Source organism: Lates calcarifer, linkage group LG8 (genome assembly GCF_001640805.2).
Source record: "Lates calcarifer isolate ASB-BC8 linkage group LG8, TLL_Latcal_v3, whole genome shotgun sequence".
NCBI lineage: Eukaryota > Metazoa > Chordata > Actinopteri > Centropomidae > Lates > Lates calcarifer.
The window spans coordinates 18,227,198-18,241,386 of NC_066840.1; the positions used below are offsets into that span (position 1 = coordinate 18,227,198).

The following is a 14,189-nucleotide window of genomic DNA, read 5'->3' on the forward strand; positions in this document are numbered from 1 at the left end:
AAGAAAAGAATCTGATTACTTCCCCTACCATTGGACACAACTATTCTGTTCATATATATTTACTCCTAATGGGATAGAAAAATGTAAACAAGATATGGTTCATTTCCTGTTTAGACTGACTGCTCAGTCTAAACAGGAAATGAACCATATCTCCTGGGTCTACAATTTTAAAACACAGCCTATTCTGTTATATGTTACTTTAGAGCAGAAATTAATGTAAACCAGCTTCAATGACCATAAATCAGTGCTGCCAGAGAGACAAGCCAGAGCACAGTGGGCAGCTGCACAGGGGCAACCTGACATCATTTGCTGGAAATTCAGTAGAATCTATCTACAACAACAGCATCTCTATTAACTCAGATAAGGGTACATATTCTGCGTGGAGTCATACATGAAAATCTCAAGTGAATACAAAGGGTGCAGAGCAGAGATTCATGCTGAACCAGCAGGTTTCCACCTACACTCTGAAGTAAGGAGCGCTCTCTAGTGGAGAGATATAAGCATTGCTGCAACATACATGCAACATTGAGTCATGTGCACTTTATTTTCATTACAGTACAGTACTGCGGTCTTGTAAAGCATTGCAAGTAGCTACAGTGGTACTAGAGTGGTATTAGAGAATATATTATCATGACAAAAGTATCTGATAGAAATAACTTATACTCTAATTTACTGCAGTGATGCTTTGTTATTTCTACAGTAAAATGCTGCTTTTTCAAAAGAAAACAAAAATCGCAGAGTGGACAAGAAAACATAAAAATATATTAAAACATTCTCGTAGTTTAAGTGTAACAAGAAATAAGAATTTAAGGAATTGAGAGATTGAAAACAAAATGCAAACAATAAGTCTTCCTCCTCTTCAGTCTTTTCTGACACAAACATTAATACTTTTTTTGCTTGTCATACAGCTATGTTAATGCAGAAACATCTCTTTTTGTAGTATTCACATGGCAGAGCAGCATTTTATGATGTGTTGCTATTTTTTGTAGCATTTCTTACATTCTATTTGAAAATATGTAATCAGCTAAAGTCAACCTTTGTGCAATTGGCAATTCATAAAACTATTTGAGATGAAAATCCTGTGTCAAAATGTTGTTTTTGCACCTCAGCAGTTGCATTTTTCAGGTTACTTGAGCTAACTTCATATTTTGCCAGCGGAAATACATTAATCTCTGAAGAGCACTTCCAAGAAAGTGTTTTCTCTAGCCTGTATTTATTTTCTGCATACGTGAAAGCAGTGTGTTTAAAGTTTTGACTTACAACAGCTGACTACCTTAAATCATTCTAGTAAGCATGGGTAAAATAATCATTTGCATCCACTTTGATTGAAGCTCTTCGCATGGTACTTTTTTTTGTCCGTGCCAAATTGAGATAGTAACCAGCATGCATGTTGGATAATATCGTGTCTACATCAACAGGGCAGTATTAGCAGTGAGAAGACCTGGATGACTTGTGGAGCATTTGTTTGACTGACTCTAGAACAGTGATTCCCAATCTTCAGTAATAACCCTGTTTTTTTAACCCTCTCTTGAGGAACCTGTATTCTAGATGATCACACATCATGTGCAATACACTTTAGTGCTGTAGTCACTTGTGTCTGGTTCGGACTTGAAGCAGAGTGGGCGTCTGCTCCATGATCCGCAGTAAAAGATTATCGATGTAGTCCTCCAGGTCTCGAACCTGTGACTTGACCTTTTTCAGCTCGGCCTCGCACTTCTCCAGCTGCGCCCCCTGCTGCTCGGAGGCCGCCTGCTGCTTCTGCATGTCCATCTCCTGCTGCAGCAGCAGGGAGATCAGTTCCATGTTGGTCAGGTGCTGGTACTGAGCAGAGTTGTCTACAGTCACCTCCTTTGAGAGAGGAGATAGGAATAGAATAGGTGTGGGAAGTTGTATGAAGGCTTGTCAATGTCACAATTATGAGAATAGTTTAACATTCCTATAATTGGAAATATCCGAGGATACTCGTCTATCTATGTATGGACTAAAGTAACGCTATGTAACTTTTGCTGAGCAATGGTAACAGCAGTCTCTGTAGCCACAAGTGGTGATTACAGGACGCTGGCACATTCAATTCTGTTGGGCTCAGAAGCCTTTCAATTGCTCAAGCAACAAATACAAAATCTATATTGGGCAATAAATGAAAAGAGCTAGCTTCTTCTTGATACCCACTCAACCCAAGTTACCCAGTGCAAGAACAGGGCTTCAGGGTTCAAAGTGTGAATGAAAGAGGCATCATTCTCCCCATTACCCTGACTATCCCGAGTCAGTGTACCATCAAAATGATTTCAAAGCTGTTATTTTGAGGTAAAGTAGCTGCATAATGTTGCTTTTAAAGACACAAAATACAGTGGGTTACTTTGTGAGCTTTAAAGGTGCTGGTAGGCGGATTTTGCTACCTTCAGACAGAGCAAGGACAGCTGTTTCCTCCTGTTTCTAAACTTTATGCTAAGCTAAGCTAACTCTCTCCTGGTTGTAGTTTCAGTCTTTACAGACAGACACAAGAGTGATGGCAGTCTTCTCAGTCTTCTTGGCAACAAAGGCAATAAGTGTCTCTCTGTTCTATTCCCTCAAATGAAAAATGTGATTTGAATGACTGCTTACACAATGTTAAATACCTCACTCTGTTGGAAAGTAAAACAGGCACATTTTCAATTGCAGGTGGTAAAAGTGAAGTGAGTCACAGGAAACAATGAAGTCATCACATCAGTTATGCTCCTGCAGCGTATATTTATTAACACTATGTGCAATGCTGGTGTTAATAAATGCTCATGGAGGCATTAAATAGACTGTGGACCTAATGGCTTTTTGTGATTTAGTGTGACATTTTAATAACTTAATTCTTCTGCTGTTAGAGTCACACAGCGTTAATGGGTAACTTCTGAACATTGACTGTGATTTTTTAAATCCTATTTGCCACTTAATCATAATCATGTCAAAATATATGTAACCAGAAATTCCATAGTAGTTATTAAAATATCTGAATGTATAAGTTACTAATAGACGTGAATGTTGTGCTATTTACAAACAAATATTCTGTAGTCACTATTGGGGCTATATTCACTGTATTTCACATATTTTTTTCACTGCAGTTCCAACCCCCATCAGAATCCACATCCATAATTACAGAAATGTGTAATAAAAACCTTCAAACCTTCAGTCTGGCTATATCACCTTATTCCCTGGCATGCAGTTACAGAAAAAGTCCAAACTGTTACAGAAGAAGACTGGAAACATAAGTTCAGGACCGGGGACTCTTATCTGGGCCAAAAAATTATGCCACACCAGAGAGGAGTAATGGGATCAGCATTTCTCTCCCTGGTGTTGAAAGTAACCTCAGTCTAACAGGGAACTGTTGGTAGCAGCTGCATGCTTTCATGTTTTTTTCCTTCTTCTAGTGGACTTTTCATATCACTGTCATGATTTTACATGTAACTCGCCACATTTCTGTGAAGGGCAAAAAGGAGCATCTATCTGACTATTGGATAGATGCCCTTTAAATACTTTATATTATAAAGTGTTCATAAAGGACTGGTGTTGTGGGGGTTTTTTCACAGTACCTGACTCCTCTCAGGTTCAGCTACGACCTGCTGGGAGGCACGTCCAGGGTGGATTGTAGACTTGAGCTTCTCCAGAACCGAACGCCCCTCCTTCTTCTCTGATTGGCTGGAGGTTAATGGCTTCACTGGATGAGGTCTGCAAAGTAAAAAGGTCAGCATTCACATTGCAACATGGATATATTGTATATTTGCATATTTGCCGTAAGTGCATAACTGTTTCTTAATGTCTCATCATGTGTGGTCAAATGGCAAGTTACTGTATAATTGCAGCTGATTCAGCAGTTACATCTGAACTGCACACATACAGTTTTTCTTGAAAAAGCTCAACATATGAAGACAAACCAGACAATCTGACTCTTGCTGAAATGCAAGTGCAGTGACTCTCTTGCTACTGGAGGATGAAATCTTCAGGTGGGAGACACAGGGTATACTTCACAACAACAACAGCAAGGGAATGTTAGAAACTGAAAAGTAGAATAAAACTAGAGTTCAAATTAAAGCTACTTTGTGACCACAGCAGAGAGAAAAGCTGGGTGCCTGAGACAACTTTTTTTCTCTTATTTGGCCAACAACAACAGCAATTTCATGGTTCTCTGTATGTTTGTTTTGTAATACATGAAAGCACATTTCTATTGTAAATATGAAGTTTTCTTTCCTGTATCTGTTGTAAACAAAAAATCTAATAATATCTAATATATCTAATAAAATATATCTAATAAAATACTTTAAATATTTGGGACTGAACCCAGGTGCGCCACTAAACATTTTGGGTCCCCTGAGCAACTGTGACACAATAAATACTATAATTTCTGCCATGTCAAGTCTGGTTCTGGGTCCCCTCAATCCTTTAATCCTCTCCAGGTATTCCATTATCTGGACATGTTTAGCTTTCATTAGCAGGTGGTCAAAACAGCAGCATAAGTAGCTACATTTAGGTGGAACGATGTGTAAGAAAACAACAAATTACAGTAGCCAACGAGAAACTGAAACATGAGATGAATAACGTAAATGTGGAGCAAAGCCGAGAGCAGTGCGGGGTAGTTATCATCCAACCACTTTGGATGAAAAGACAGAACTTATAAATACAAAAATGCATTCACCAAACAAGCCAGGCCAACAGTAAACAAAGCAACCAGAGCAACAAAACAAAAACAAAAAATCATTTGCTGTGCATGTTTAGTAGTGTATGCGGAAATCTTGGCTGTTATTCCAAGTTACTGCAGCTTGTAAATGCCTACATGAGTTATAACCTAGTGTGAGGAGTCTCACCTGCTCTCCTGATGGGGCAGGTTGCTAGCTGGCTGTGTCTCCTCAGGCAAAAGTGTGTGCCGTGCATCGACCAGGGGCTGGTCAGTGGTGGAGGTGGTAGAGTAGGAGGAGGAGGAGGAGGAGGTGTAGGGGGCCACAACCAGAGTAGTGCTGGCTCCAGCACTGGGCCCCATGCTTGAGGGATGTATGGAGGGGCAGACAGGGGTAGGGTGGAGCTTAGCTTGTGCATCAGCGGACGGGGAGAGTGCGGAGGGAATGGAGGGTGAAGAGGGTTCAGGCTCTTGCAAAGATTGTCCAATCTTTGCCTTTGAAGGGGTTCTCGTGTTTGGTGCTACTTTCGCGTGGAGGTCTTCAAAACTGATCACAGAGGGTTTTCTTGTTACACAGTTTTCTGTAGGGAGAGACGCTGTGTCGTCTTTCAAAGATATTTGTGATGTTGTACTGGTGCTATCTACTTGCAAATCTGTCTGTTTATCTAATGCCAATAAGGAAGAAAGAGCTGATTTAGTGGGCTGATACGACAATGGTCCTTCACTGACTTCTGAAATGTTTTGAACGAGGGACAACAGCTGTTCAAACTCTTTGTCTTCATTTTTGCTTTGGCTGTTTGGGCTGCCACTGCTGCTCTGTCGGGATACTCCTTTCGGTCTAAAACGTGCACTAACCACTCCGGAAAACAACTCTGTCTGCTTAGCTTGTGGATTGCCATTATCATCAAAGTCCTTTTCCGTTTTTTTACAATTATTGTCACCCCTTGTTTTATCTTCTCTGGGTCCAGTTTCAAGATCAGACAAATTAGACATTTGATTTTGTGACAACATAGTAAGGTCTCTGCTGTTTACCCTTGAATGACCACGTGATGCCACGCTATTCAGCTCACACTGACAATCTTGGCAGCTGTTTTGGCAAACTGGAGACACTTTGCACAGTTTATTCAAAGAGGCAGTGATTTCAATTGAGGTGTTCATCCCTGGTATGTAGGTGTCCTTTAAAGTGAACATATCCTCAGGTGTGGTCTCCTCGTGGTAAACGGCTGTCGGTGAACCTTCTGTCGGTTGTGGGAAAATCTCGCCTAAACTGCTGATGCCTTTGAGAGTATCAACTACCTCTGACTGAGAGGAGCCATCAGAATCAATAAAACTAAAGTCTAAGTTATTCGCATTCATGTTCAGGTCTCCCAACGTTAATGAGAAAGACACATTATTGTTGATGCATGTGGCTTCAGTTGGATTAGACTCTACTGCCTCCTCTACTGGACTAGAAGTACAATCTAGTACCTTTATATCTGGGTTAGGGGAAGTTTTAGTTGACATGTTCAAAAGGTCTGTAACAGATATCTCAGTATCAAGAAGCATTTTAGGTCCTGAGTTCTTACATGTGATGTTATTTCCAGCAGTTTCCTCAGTGTTCCATGATAAGCGATGACTGTTTACTTTGGGTTGTCCATAATTTCCTCTACACATGCGTCCATACAAGTCTTGCTCAAACAACATCCCTCCCCAGCAGTCAGTGTCATCTTCCAAAGGTTCATATTTGAACTTTTTGAGCTTTTCTTCAGAGATGCATCCTGGTGATGTAATGTTTGTGTATGGTTGTGAGTGGGCACTGAGGGAGTCTGAGGTCTCACTGCTCGTGTGAGGGTCTGGAGATATACTATTTCTTTTGCATTCGCCTTCTCTTCCACGTTGTAGTGAGGCCACGCCGGTCTGTGAGAGGAGGTAGGCTTCTTTATGGACAGCTAGCTCCTGACCTCTGTGCAACCAGCCATCAGAGTAAATCTCATTCACTGAGGTCCTTAAAAGTCTCCTAGGAGGCAAAGGTGGAGGCTCCTCTTCACATGTTTGCAGCTGTTGTGCGTGATTATTGGTGTTGTTATTAACTGGATAACTACGTCTATGAGATGAAGTTGGACTGGTTCGCTGCTGTTTCTGAGGAAGACTACTTTTAGGTGAGTTGAGCCTGCTAGAGGCAAAAGCATCAAAACAATCATCCCATTCTCCTGCACTCTCTGACATGGAACGAGGGGCTGCATGGTTATGGGAGTTAGGTGTGGCTGTTTTGGGTAATATCGCAGGGAGAGATATCTGTCTAGCTACTGGCCTGGGGCGCTCTCGCTTTATGGAAGCCATATTTGTAGCATTAACATCATGAGCAGGGCTGGGTGTGCAGGGCTGGGAGGGCAGAGTGGTGTAATGAAAGGGGGACAAGCCAGAAGAGGAGCAAGGTGCAATAGGAGGGGACCTCTGCGACTCTTCAGCTATGAGCTCCTCAAAGAAGGGGTTGCGCTGCATACGTGGGAGGAAGGGGTTGGAGGGGGAGATGGGAGTTGAGGAGGGAGAGGAGGAGGGGGTGAAGGGATGGGACTGACTGCAGTCATCAGGTGAGACATGACCGGAGGGAGAGGAGCACTGAGGGGGGATAGGGGAGCGAGGAGGGAGGGGAGGGGGTACATCTGAGCTGCTTTCTACCTTAGGAGAAACTTCCAGCCTGTGGAGGAAAATAGGGCACAATAGTCCTCTTAGTTAATGATGTGCCAGGTTACCAAATGGCGAACATCTTTCTTACACAAACACAAAAGACAACTAAAACACTAGATGATACTCCACAACAAAGTGTTTTGTTCAACTAACTTCAGTCTCTAAGCAACAGTAGATAAATTGGCCAAATGATAGAATCATGGAAACAGTAACACAAATTAAACCAAAAAAGCAAAGCACATTTGCAAAATAATCAAGCAAAAAATAAATAATGCATTGTAGCCATTCATAACCATCTGCGCTGGCAGTTATTCTGTTGGGTGAGCTCATATCAACATGGAATGATTGCCTTCACATACTTTTGCAAGAATATTTTTCTAAACCACAGTGACGTTGCATTTTTTATTGAGACACGTAGACACACACTAGTGAAGGAAATGGAAATGCCGATGTGCTGTTTGTGAAAAATATAGTATGAGGTGATGATACAGCATGGTCATAAAATGGAGAAAACTATGAACTAAATCAATTCCATTTTCAAATGAGCAGGGAGGAGAGCAAACAACTCAGGACACCCAACTGAATACAGGCCTCCCACGTGCCTGTCGTTGTGCCTGGATACAAGATACATTAATCAAAAACTGTGGAGCCCAGAGGCGAGCCTGTAAATGGACCCGACTCACCTTGGCTTGTTCTGGGAGTCACTGGAGCCAAACCAGCCTCTGAGCCTCCCCTCAGATGCTGAAGCAGCCTGGTTCAGGTCTGACTTAGCTGGAAGAGAATCACTCCTCCCTCCAGAGAATAACGTCTTCCTCAGCTTCCTCCCTTTTTCAGGCGATTCAGCAGCAGAGGAAACGATTGGCATCGCTGCCTGCACAGGGCAACCCCCTGTCTGAGCTTGCTGAATTGGAGGAGATGATGTCTGAGCTTCCTTTTCTTCCTCCTTTTCCTCTTTCTTCGTCCTGTCAAAGGACCAGCGGCGGCCATCGGCATACGAACCTTTGTCTTCACTTCTCTTGGTGAGGTTCTGCAGGGAACGAGAGAGTGGGGAACATTTTTCCAGCAGGACCAGCTTGGACGGTAGGGCTCCTGCAGTCTTTGGAGTGGATGGCTCAGAGTCATAGACATGGCTTCCATTTATACACAAGGAAGACTTGGACTGAGTCATTGTCTGACCCTTGAGAGACTCCACTGCAAGATTTGTTCGAGGGAAGGCTGTTGTGATCTTGCTAGCCTCATCGCTGAGGGCTCGCTTGTGTGTGAGGACCTTTGTTGTATGCTGACTGGTGAGCACTGTTGGAAAGACAGAAAAACTGGGTTATAAAAATAAAAAATAAAATGTTCCAAGGTTTTCTCATTTCACATTATTAAGTGTGATCAAAAGGTTCAGAGATTGTTCCTGTTGCAAACACATGGAGCATGGAACAGTAATGCACATTCAGCAGGTGCGAACAATCATTTTCGTGAGTCAGTATTCCACGTTGTATCACATGATTAACAACAGGATCTGCGTTTCATGTGTTTTTGTGACCACTTGCATGTGCACATTTGTGATTTCACCATGGAGCAGAACATGTCAAGTCTGCAGACCTCTGTCACATGACCAACCTTCATGTCAAGGATCACACTGTGACAAGAGTGGTCTGTGGTACAGGTGGAAGAGCTGCAGTCTCCAGACCAAGACACCGTGCTGTTTTTACTTGAAATGTGCAGAACTGTAAAAATCCCGATCGACTCACACCATCTTGGACGTACTTGTTACTATAACAATTGGGCACTCCACCATGACGACAAGCCTGCTTATAGTGCATTTTTATGTGTTACTATTATATCATTCATCCACAACAGTGTCACTATGTAACTTGGCTATGATAACCAATTTAGATTATTCTAATCAAAACTGTTTGTTAGATGTGTTTATGTTGAAAAAAATATAACAATTGATATTGGTTTCAACCTTAAAATCCAATGTTGAAGGGAGTACAGTGATATTGTTATTTTTTCTCTGTGTTTTCATCAGAAAATTGTTGAGCAGAGGTAGTATGCCACCTAGATCCTACTACAGCTCATCTTCTCATCAGTTAAATTTCTAATTATTTTCAGTGTGAAATAGCATCTCTGCTGTTTCTCTCATTTCAATGCTTTATTTTATAAAAGGTGGTCTTTACCTGCAATGAGGCGACATACCTCTGCTATAAAATCATGTGGGAAACCTTGACTTCATATATTTGCAATTCCAACAGCCCTCATTTCATACACATATAAATGATTTCAAAGCGTACCTTTTTTAGCTAAATCTGGCTCTCCATAGTGTGTGTCCACTCTCACTTTGCTTGTGTAGATGGGGGAGCTGGGAGGGTCTGACAACAGATCCAGACTGGGTGGAGGGCCGGGGTTATCACTAGCCATGGAAGACATACTACTCTCTGAAGCCAGCGATGAGCATGACCTGGTGTCGGACGACTTGCGCAGCTTTCCTTTGAAGAAGTCTTTCATCTTGCTCCTCTTCTCCTCTGCTATCTCCACATCTCGTGTCTCCACCACCCCTCCGCCCTCCTCTCCAAACGGCTGCCCCAGGGATCCTGACAGAGCGGCATAGCGGCCTGGCACAATGGCTGAGGAAGACTCCAGATCCCCCCTCTTCCTCCCTGTGACACGATCCTTGAGCTTGCCAAAAGCAGAGCGAGGTTTGTCCTTGATGGTGAGGTCGAACATACTGGCTGTCATGTTGTTGCGGGTGAACTGGACTGTCACCTGAAGTTCACCACGCTCCTTCTCCTTTCTTCCTGCCTTAGAGTTGAGCTTGAACCACCTGGAGAAACAGGAGAAAGGAGATATATCACTGCCTTATATAAATACATTACTGTGGCAGGATTTCTGAAGTGTACTGCTATCTCTTTAAAGCTCAGAGCAGAGGTCGCATGTGTTATCTGTCCATTCACTGGGACAAAACAACAAAAAACATTGATTTCCTTTTGGCAATGCTTCTCACATATTACATAATCTGGAAATACAGCTAGGGGATTGTACTTTGTAAAATCTTTGAAAACAAACTGTTTTACAAGCCTCAGAGCAGGAAATCACAATCCAAATTCCTGGGAGTCCACCCACCTACACCTGGTGTGTATGCACTGTATAAGACATGAACAATATGAGGAGTCAACCAATGAAATCCTGCCCCCTAAATCCTCTGTGTGGACCAGAGAAAGTGTTACGGTGCCAAAACTAACAGGAGGAATTCAGTGTGAGTTTCACGGAGTGCAGAGAGAGAAAGAGAGAGAGAGAGAGAGAGGGCGGAGAAGCCACAATTAAAGCCAGATGTGTCGTATTGCTTTACTCAATTCTGCTCTTCAGTGTTTATAATGGAAATGTTTCACATATTACTGGTGGGTCCTGTTACGTCACCTGTGGCACAACAAAGACTTCAAAGACTCAAAATGAGGCAAATTAGATAATAGTCAGAGCCACGTTTTCAAGATACTCTAAAACTGTAAACAAAGAACCTATTTTTACAGTCTGTAGCTCAGTCACAGAGTCATACACAGTAACTGGTAAAATAAATTTGTGAATCTGTGGAGTACGACTGTAATTCCTAGATTTATTAATGCTGAATAAAAGTAAGAGGGTTTTTGTGTTGCCTTCTGACACACCCACCAAATATTCAGGTGTGTGACATATTGTTTGAGTCATTTAATTCATTTGAAATTACAGAAAAAAAATAATATAACCTTACATAACAGAAACAAACCTGATAGAAAACTCAGATAAACAGTTATCTACCACCTCTCTTATCTTCTTTTACTTGGACTCAGTCTATCACTACTTCTCCAAAAACACTGTGGTTCTTTTAGCTCAGCCAGCTGAGGTTCAACTCAGCCAGCGGGTTTTTCTTTTGTCCTCAAAGCAGCTCTACATCTGCTCTACAAAGAATGACTATGTGAATGTGTAGCACTGTTTACCAAGCTGTATGAGGCTAATAGCTTCAGTCGTTTTAAACTTGATCTAATGTGTCTTTCTGACCCCTGAATGACTCTGTATGTATGACTGCGTATACTATCACATCACCCATAAACATTAAACTACACTTGTGACATTTTCAGTCACAGTTAATTATGGCAGACATGCAAGCACCCAGCTGTAGTGCACTGACTCAATATTCATCACAATAAGTGCATTTGCTGCACAGATATCTCGAGGAGTTCTGACCTTGCATGACCAACATTTTTGCCATGATTTTCTACCTCCCTGCAGTTTTCAAAGCTGAATCTAATGGGCTGCCGGTGGCACAGACCACATCCCTGTACTATTTATATCTGAGCTAGGATACCAAGTATGGGTTTCTATCTCACTTTCACAAGCCACAGTTAGATACAGTGTGGGATAATAGTCACTGGTTCAGATGTTTTTGGGATGATATGGGTGCAAGAAAGATTAAGTGAGGAAGGACAGAGTGTCCTATAAGCTGTTCAATGTTCTATCAATAGATGTAATAATACATGCAGCTCAGTGCCAGAAATATTAGCTACCATCAAGATGGAGTCTTTGTGGATAAAGTCCACAGTGGAAAACTGCATCTCATCTTGTTGATTTGCAGTGCATTGTGGGGACTGCTGGAGTAGCCTAATAAAGGATATTAGTCTAGAGGGGCAGAATTTAATGAGCCTTTAATGCATTAAGGGTTCAGGCACTGGCAGTTTTCTTAACCATGTGATCATGCTGATCCAAAACACATCTGTGCACCCTTTCTTGTGGGAAGTGATCTCTAAGGCTAATCAGTCAACCCAGGTGCTGTATTTTGAGCTGCACGTGAAGCACATGGTTGATAATTACAGTGTACTATGAGGAGATTGTCAAAACAGGATCAGCTGCGTGAGGTAAAAAGGGTGAGTGGAGAACACTGTTCTCAACATACTGAATTTATTCAATAACATGAAGATAGTTTTCTACATGTTTAGAATGAAGAAGTATTTGAAAAGCTGCGTGTCATTCTCCTGTAAAGTTTACTAAATAACAAAACCCCAGTCCTGATCTGACATAAAAACAAGACACATCTTCATCTTCAGTCTCATGAGTGAGCAGACAAATTAACATGGTTCGTCATGCAGGCTACATCAAAATCCAAACACCACCTACTCATCTCTTGGACACATCCCCTCCTGAAATATCTTATCAAGAGGAATGATGGTTTGACCGAGGAACACGTCCAGTCCGATGAGCACCCGATGCATGACCGTGAGGACCAGGTCCCCACTCCCCGGGGGGTAGGCGCTCCGGCCGCCGTCCTCCAGGATCCCGGGGAGCAGCTCGAAGCAGCATTCTTCGTTCCACTCGGGCACCTCCGCCTTCTCCACCAGCCCGGTAGTGTACTTCTCCTTCCCCACCTGGATGATGGTGTAGAGGTAGCGGCTGCCGTGCTTGCCCTTGGTTCGCAGTCCTCTCGCGCGGAGGACGGTGACATTCACATGTGTGGGCACCCACCGCTGATCATCGTCCAGATCTATCAGTGACATCATTTTTGCACCGCTACACAGAGGCGCAGTGGCTGCCTATGTGTCCCTAAATACTCGCAGTTACACTCAGTCCCCTGTCGTACCACTTGATGGGGAGATCATCCCTCTCTTCGCCGTTGCGCCAGAGTTTCCGTTCTGCGCAAGAAAAATACCTCTGCAGAATATCTCCAAAGTCCGCCGAGCCTCTGAGGGTTTACCCGAGGTCAGTTTTCAGACAGCACACCGGGCCTATGTTGAACTTGAAGCTCTGCGTGCCATTCCCAAATTCAATCAATGCAAACCAAGTTAGGCGAACTGCGTGCACAAATCATCCCAACTCCACGCTCCGTACATGTCGCATCAGTCCCAGTTTACTGTCCGAAATCTGCTCATTGTGTTCACGGCCCGCCCTCCTCCACAACAGCAGGCCCGCATACAGTGAGAGAGATGCCGCAGAATTAAAGAGAAACACCCAACCAAACCTTCATCTGATCCACCGACACACACACTTCACACACACGCTGTTCTGCTGGAGCGAACTGTCACAGTGGACGTTAGTGCGTGACACGCGTCCAGCGGCTTGTCTCCGTTATAAATCAGCAAAAAATGAAGATGTCTGTCAAGTTTCTGGGCGGAACCCTCCATGAAAACTAAATATTTTCCAGCTCATCCTGCTTATTCTTTGATTTCCTGAACTACAGCATTTCCAAATGTTCCTCTTCGACAAAGCCCTGCATCATACAGTGATAGTGCAAGTCAAACGTTTAGAAAACCTATAAAATAATAAAGGACTGTTGGATAAATTGAATCATTTAATTAATTAACATCGTGTTTTATTTGTATGATTGAAGGCTTTTAAGGCTGATTAGTCATCTACAATTCAGAGTTGTATTATAGACGCAATATAGTGTATCAGCCTTCTCCTTTTCCTGGACAAGGCCTGTGCATTAACGTGAGTTACAGTAAATCTTATATTGATACTGGCTGGAGATCAGCTTTTACTGACGGACTACATAAGGTTTATGTCATTCTTACAACTGCAATGCCATCTGGTGGAGATCAGAGACAATTCACAATGAGAGGAATCGGCACAAAAGAAAAGAGCAAATACTCTACTGCAACAGATACTGAAGTCTTCCAGGTGGAGGTGCTGTAGTCACGTCTTTCTAAACTGAACAACGGATTCCCTGAGATCTGCCTCACTGTGCAGCTCATTGACATTTTTGACAGTTTGCATAATTTGTGACAGTACATGAAATATTAAATATTTCCATTTTATGCTACTTGTTCCTCTACTCCACCACACATCAGATTGAAATATTGTACGTTTTTACTCAGCTGGAGTAACTAGTTGCTTTGCAGATTAGGATTTTACATACATAACATGTGATCTGTTA

At 42.6% G+C, this 14,189-nt stretch overlaps 1 protein-coding gene across 1 annotated transcript; it reads right to left on the reverse strand.

Moving 5' to 3' along the window:
- Nucleotides 1-525: 525 nt before the first annotated feature.
- Nucleotides 526-13,453, reverse strand: LOC108895350 (rab11 family-interacting protein 1). Its single transcript, XM_018694111.2, has 6 exons — nt 12,437-13,453; nt 9,586-10,115; nt 7,987-8,596; nt 4,827-7,313; nt 3,558-3,693; nt 526-1,848 (listed from the first exon to the last, which is right to left on the reverse strand). The coding sequence occupies exons 1-6, from the start codon at nt 12,814-12,816 to the stop codon at nt 1,588-1,590; spliced, it is 4,404 nt and encodes a 1,467-aa protein (XP_018549627.1). The 5' UTR covers nt 12,817-13,453; the 3' UTR covers nt 526-1,587.
- Nucleotides 13,454-14,189: the final 736 nt, after the last annotated feature.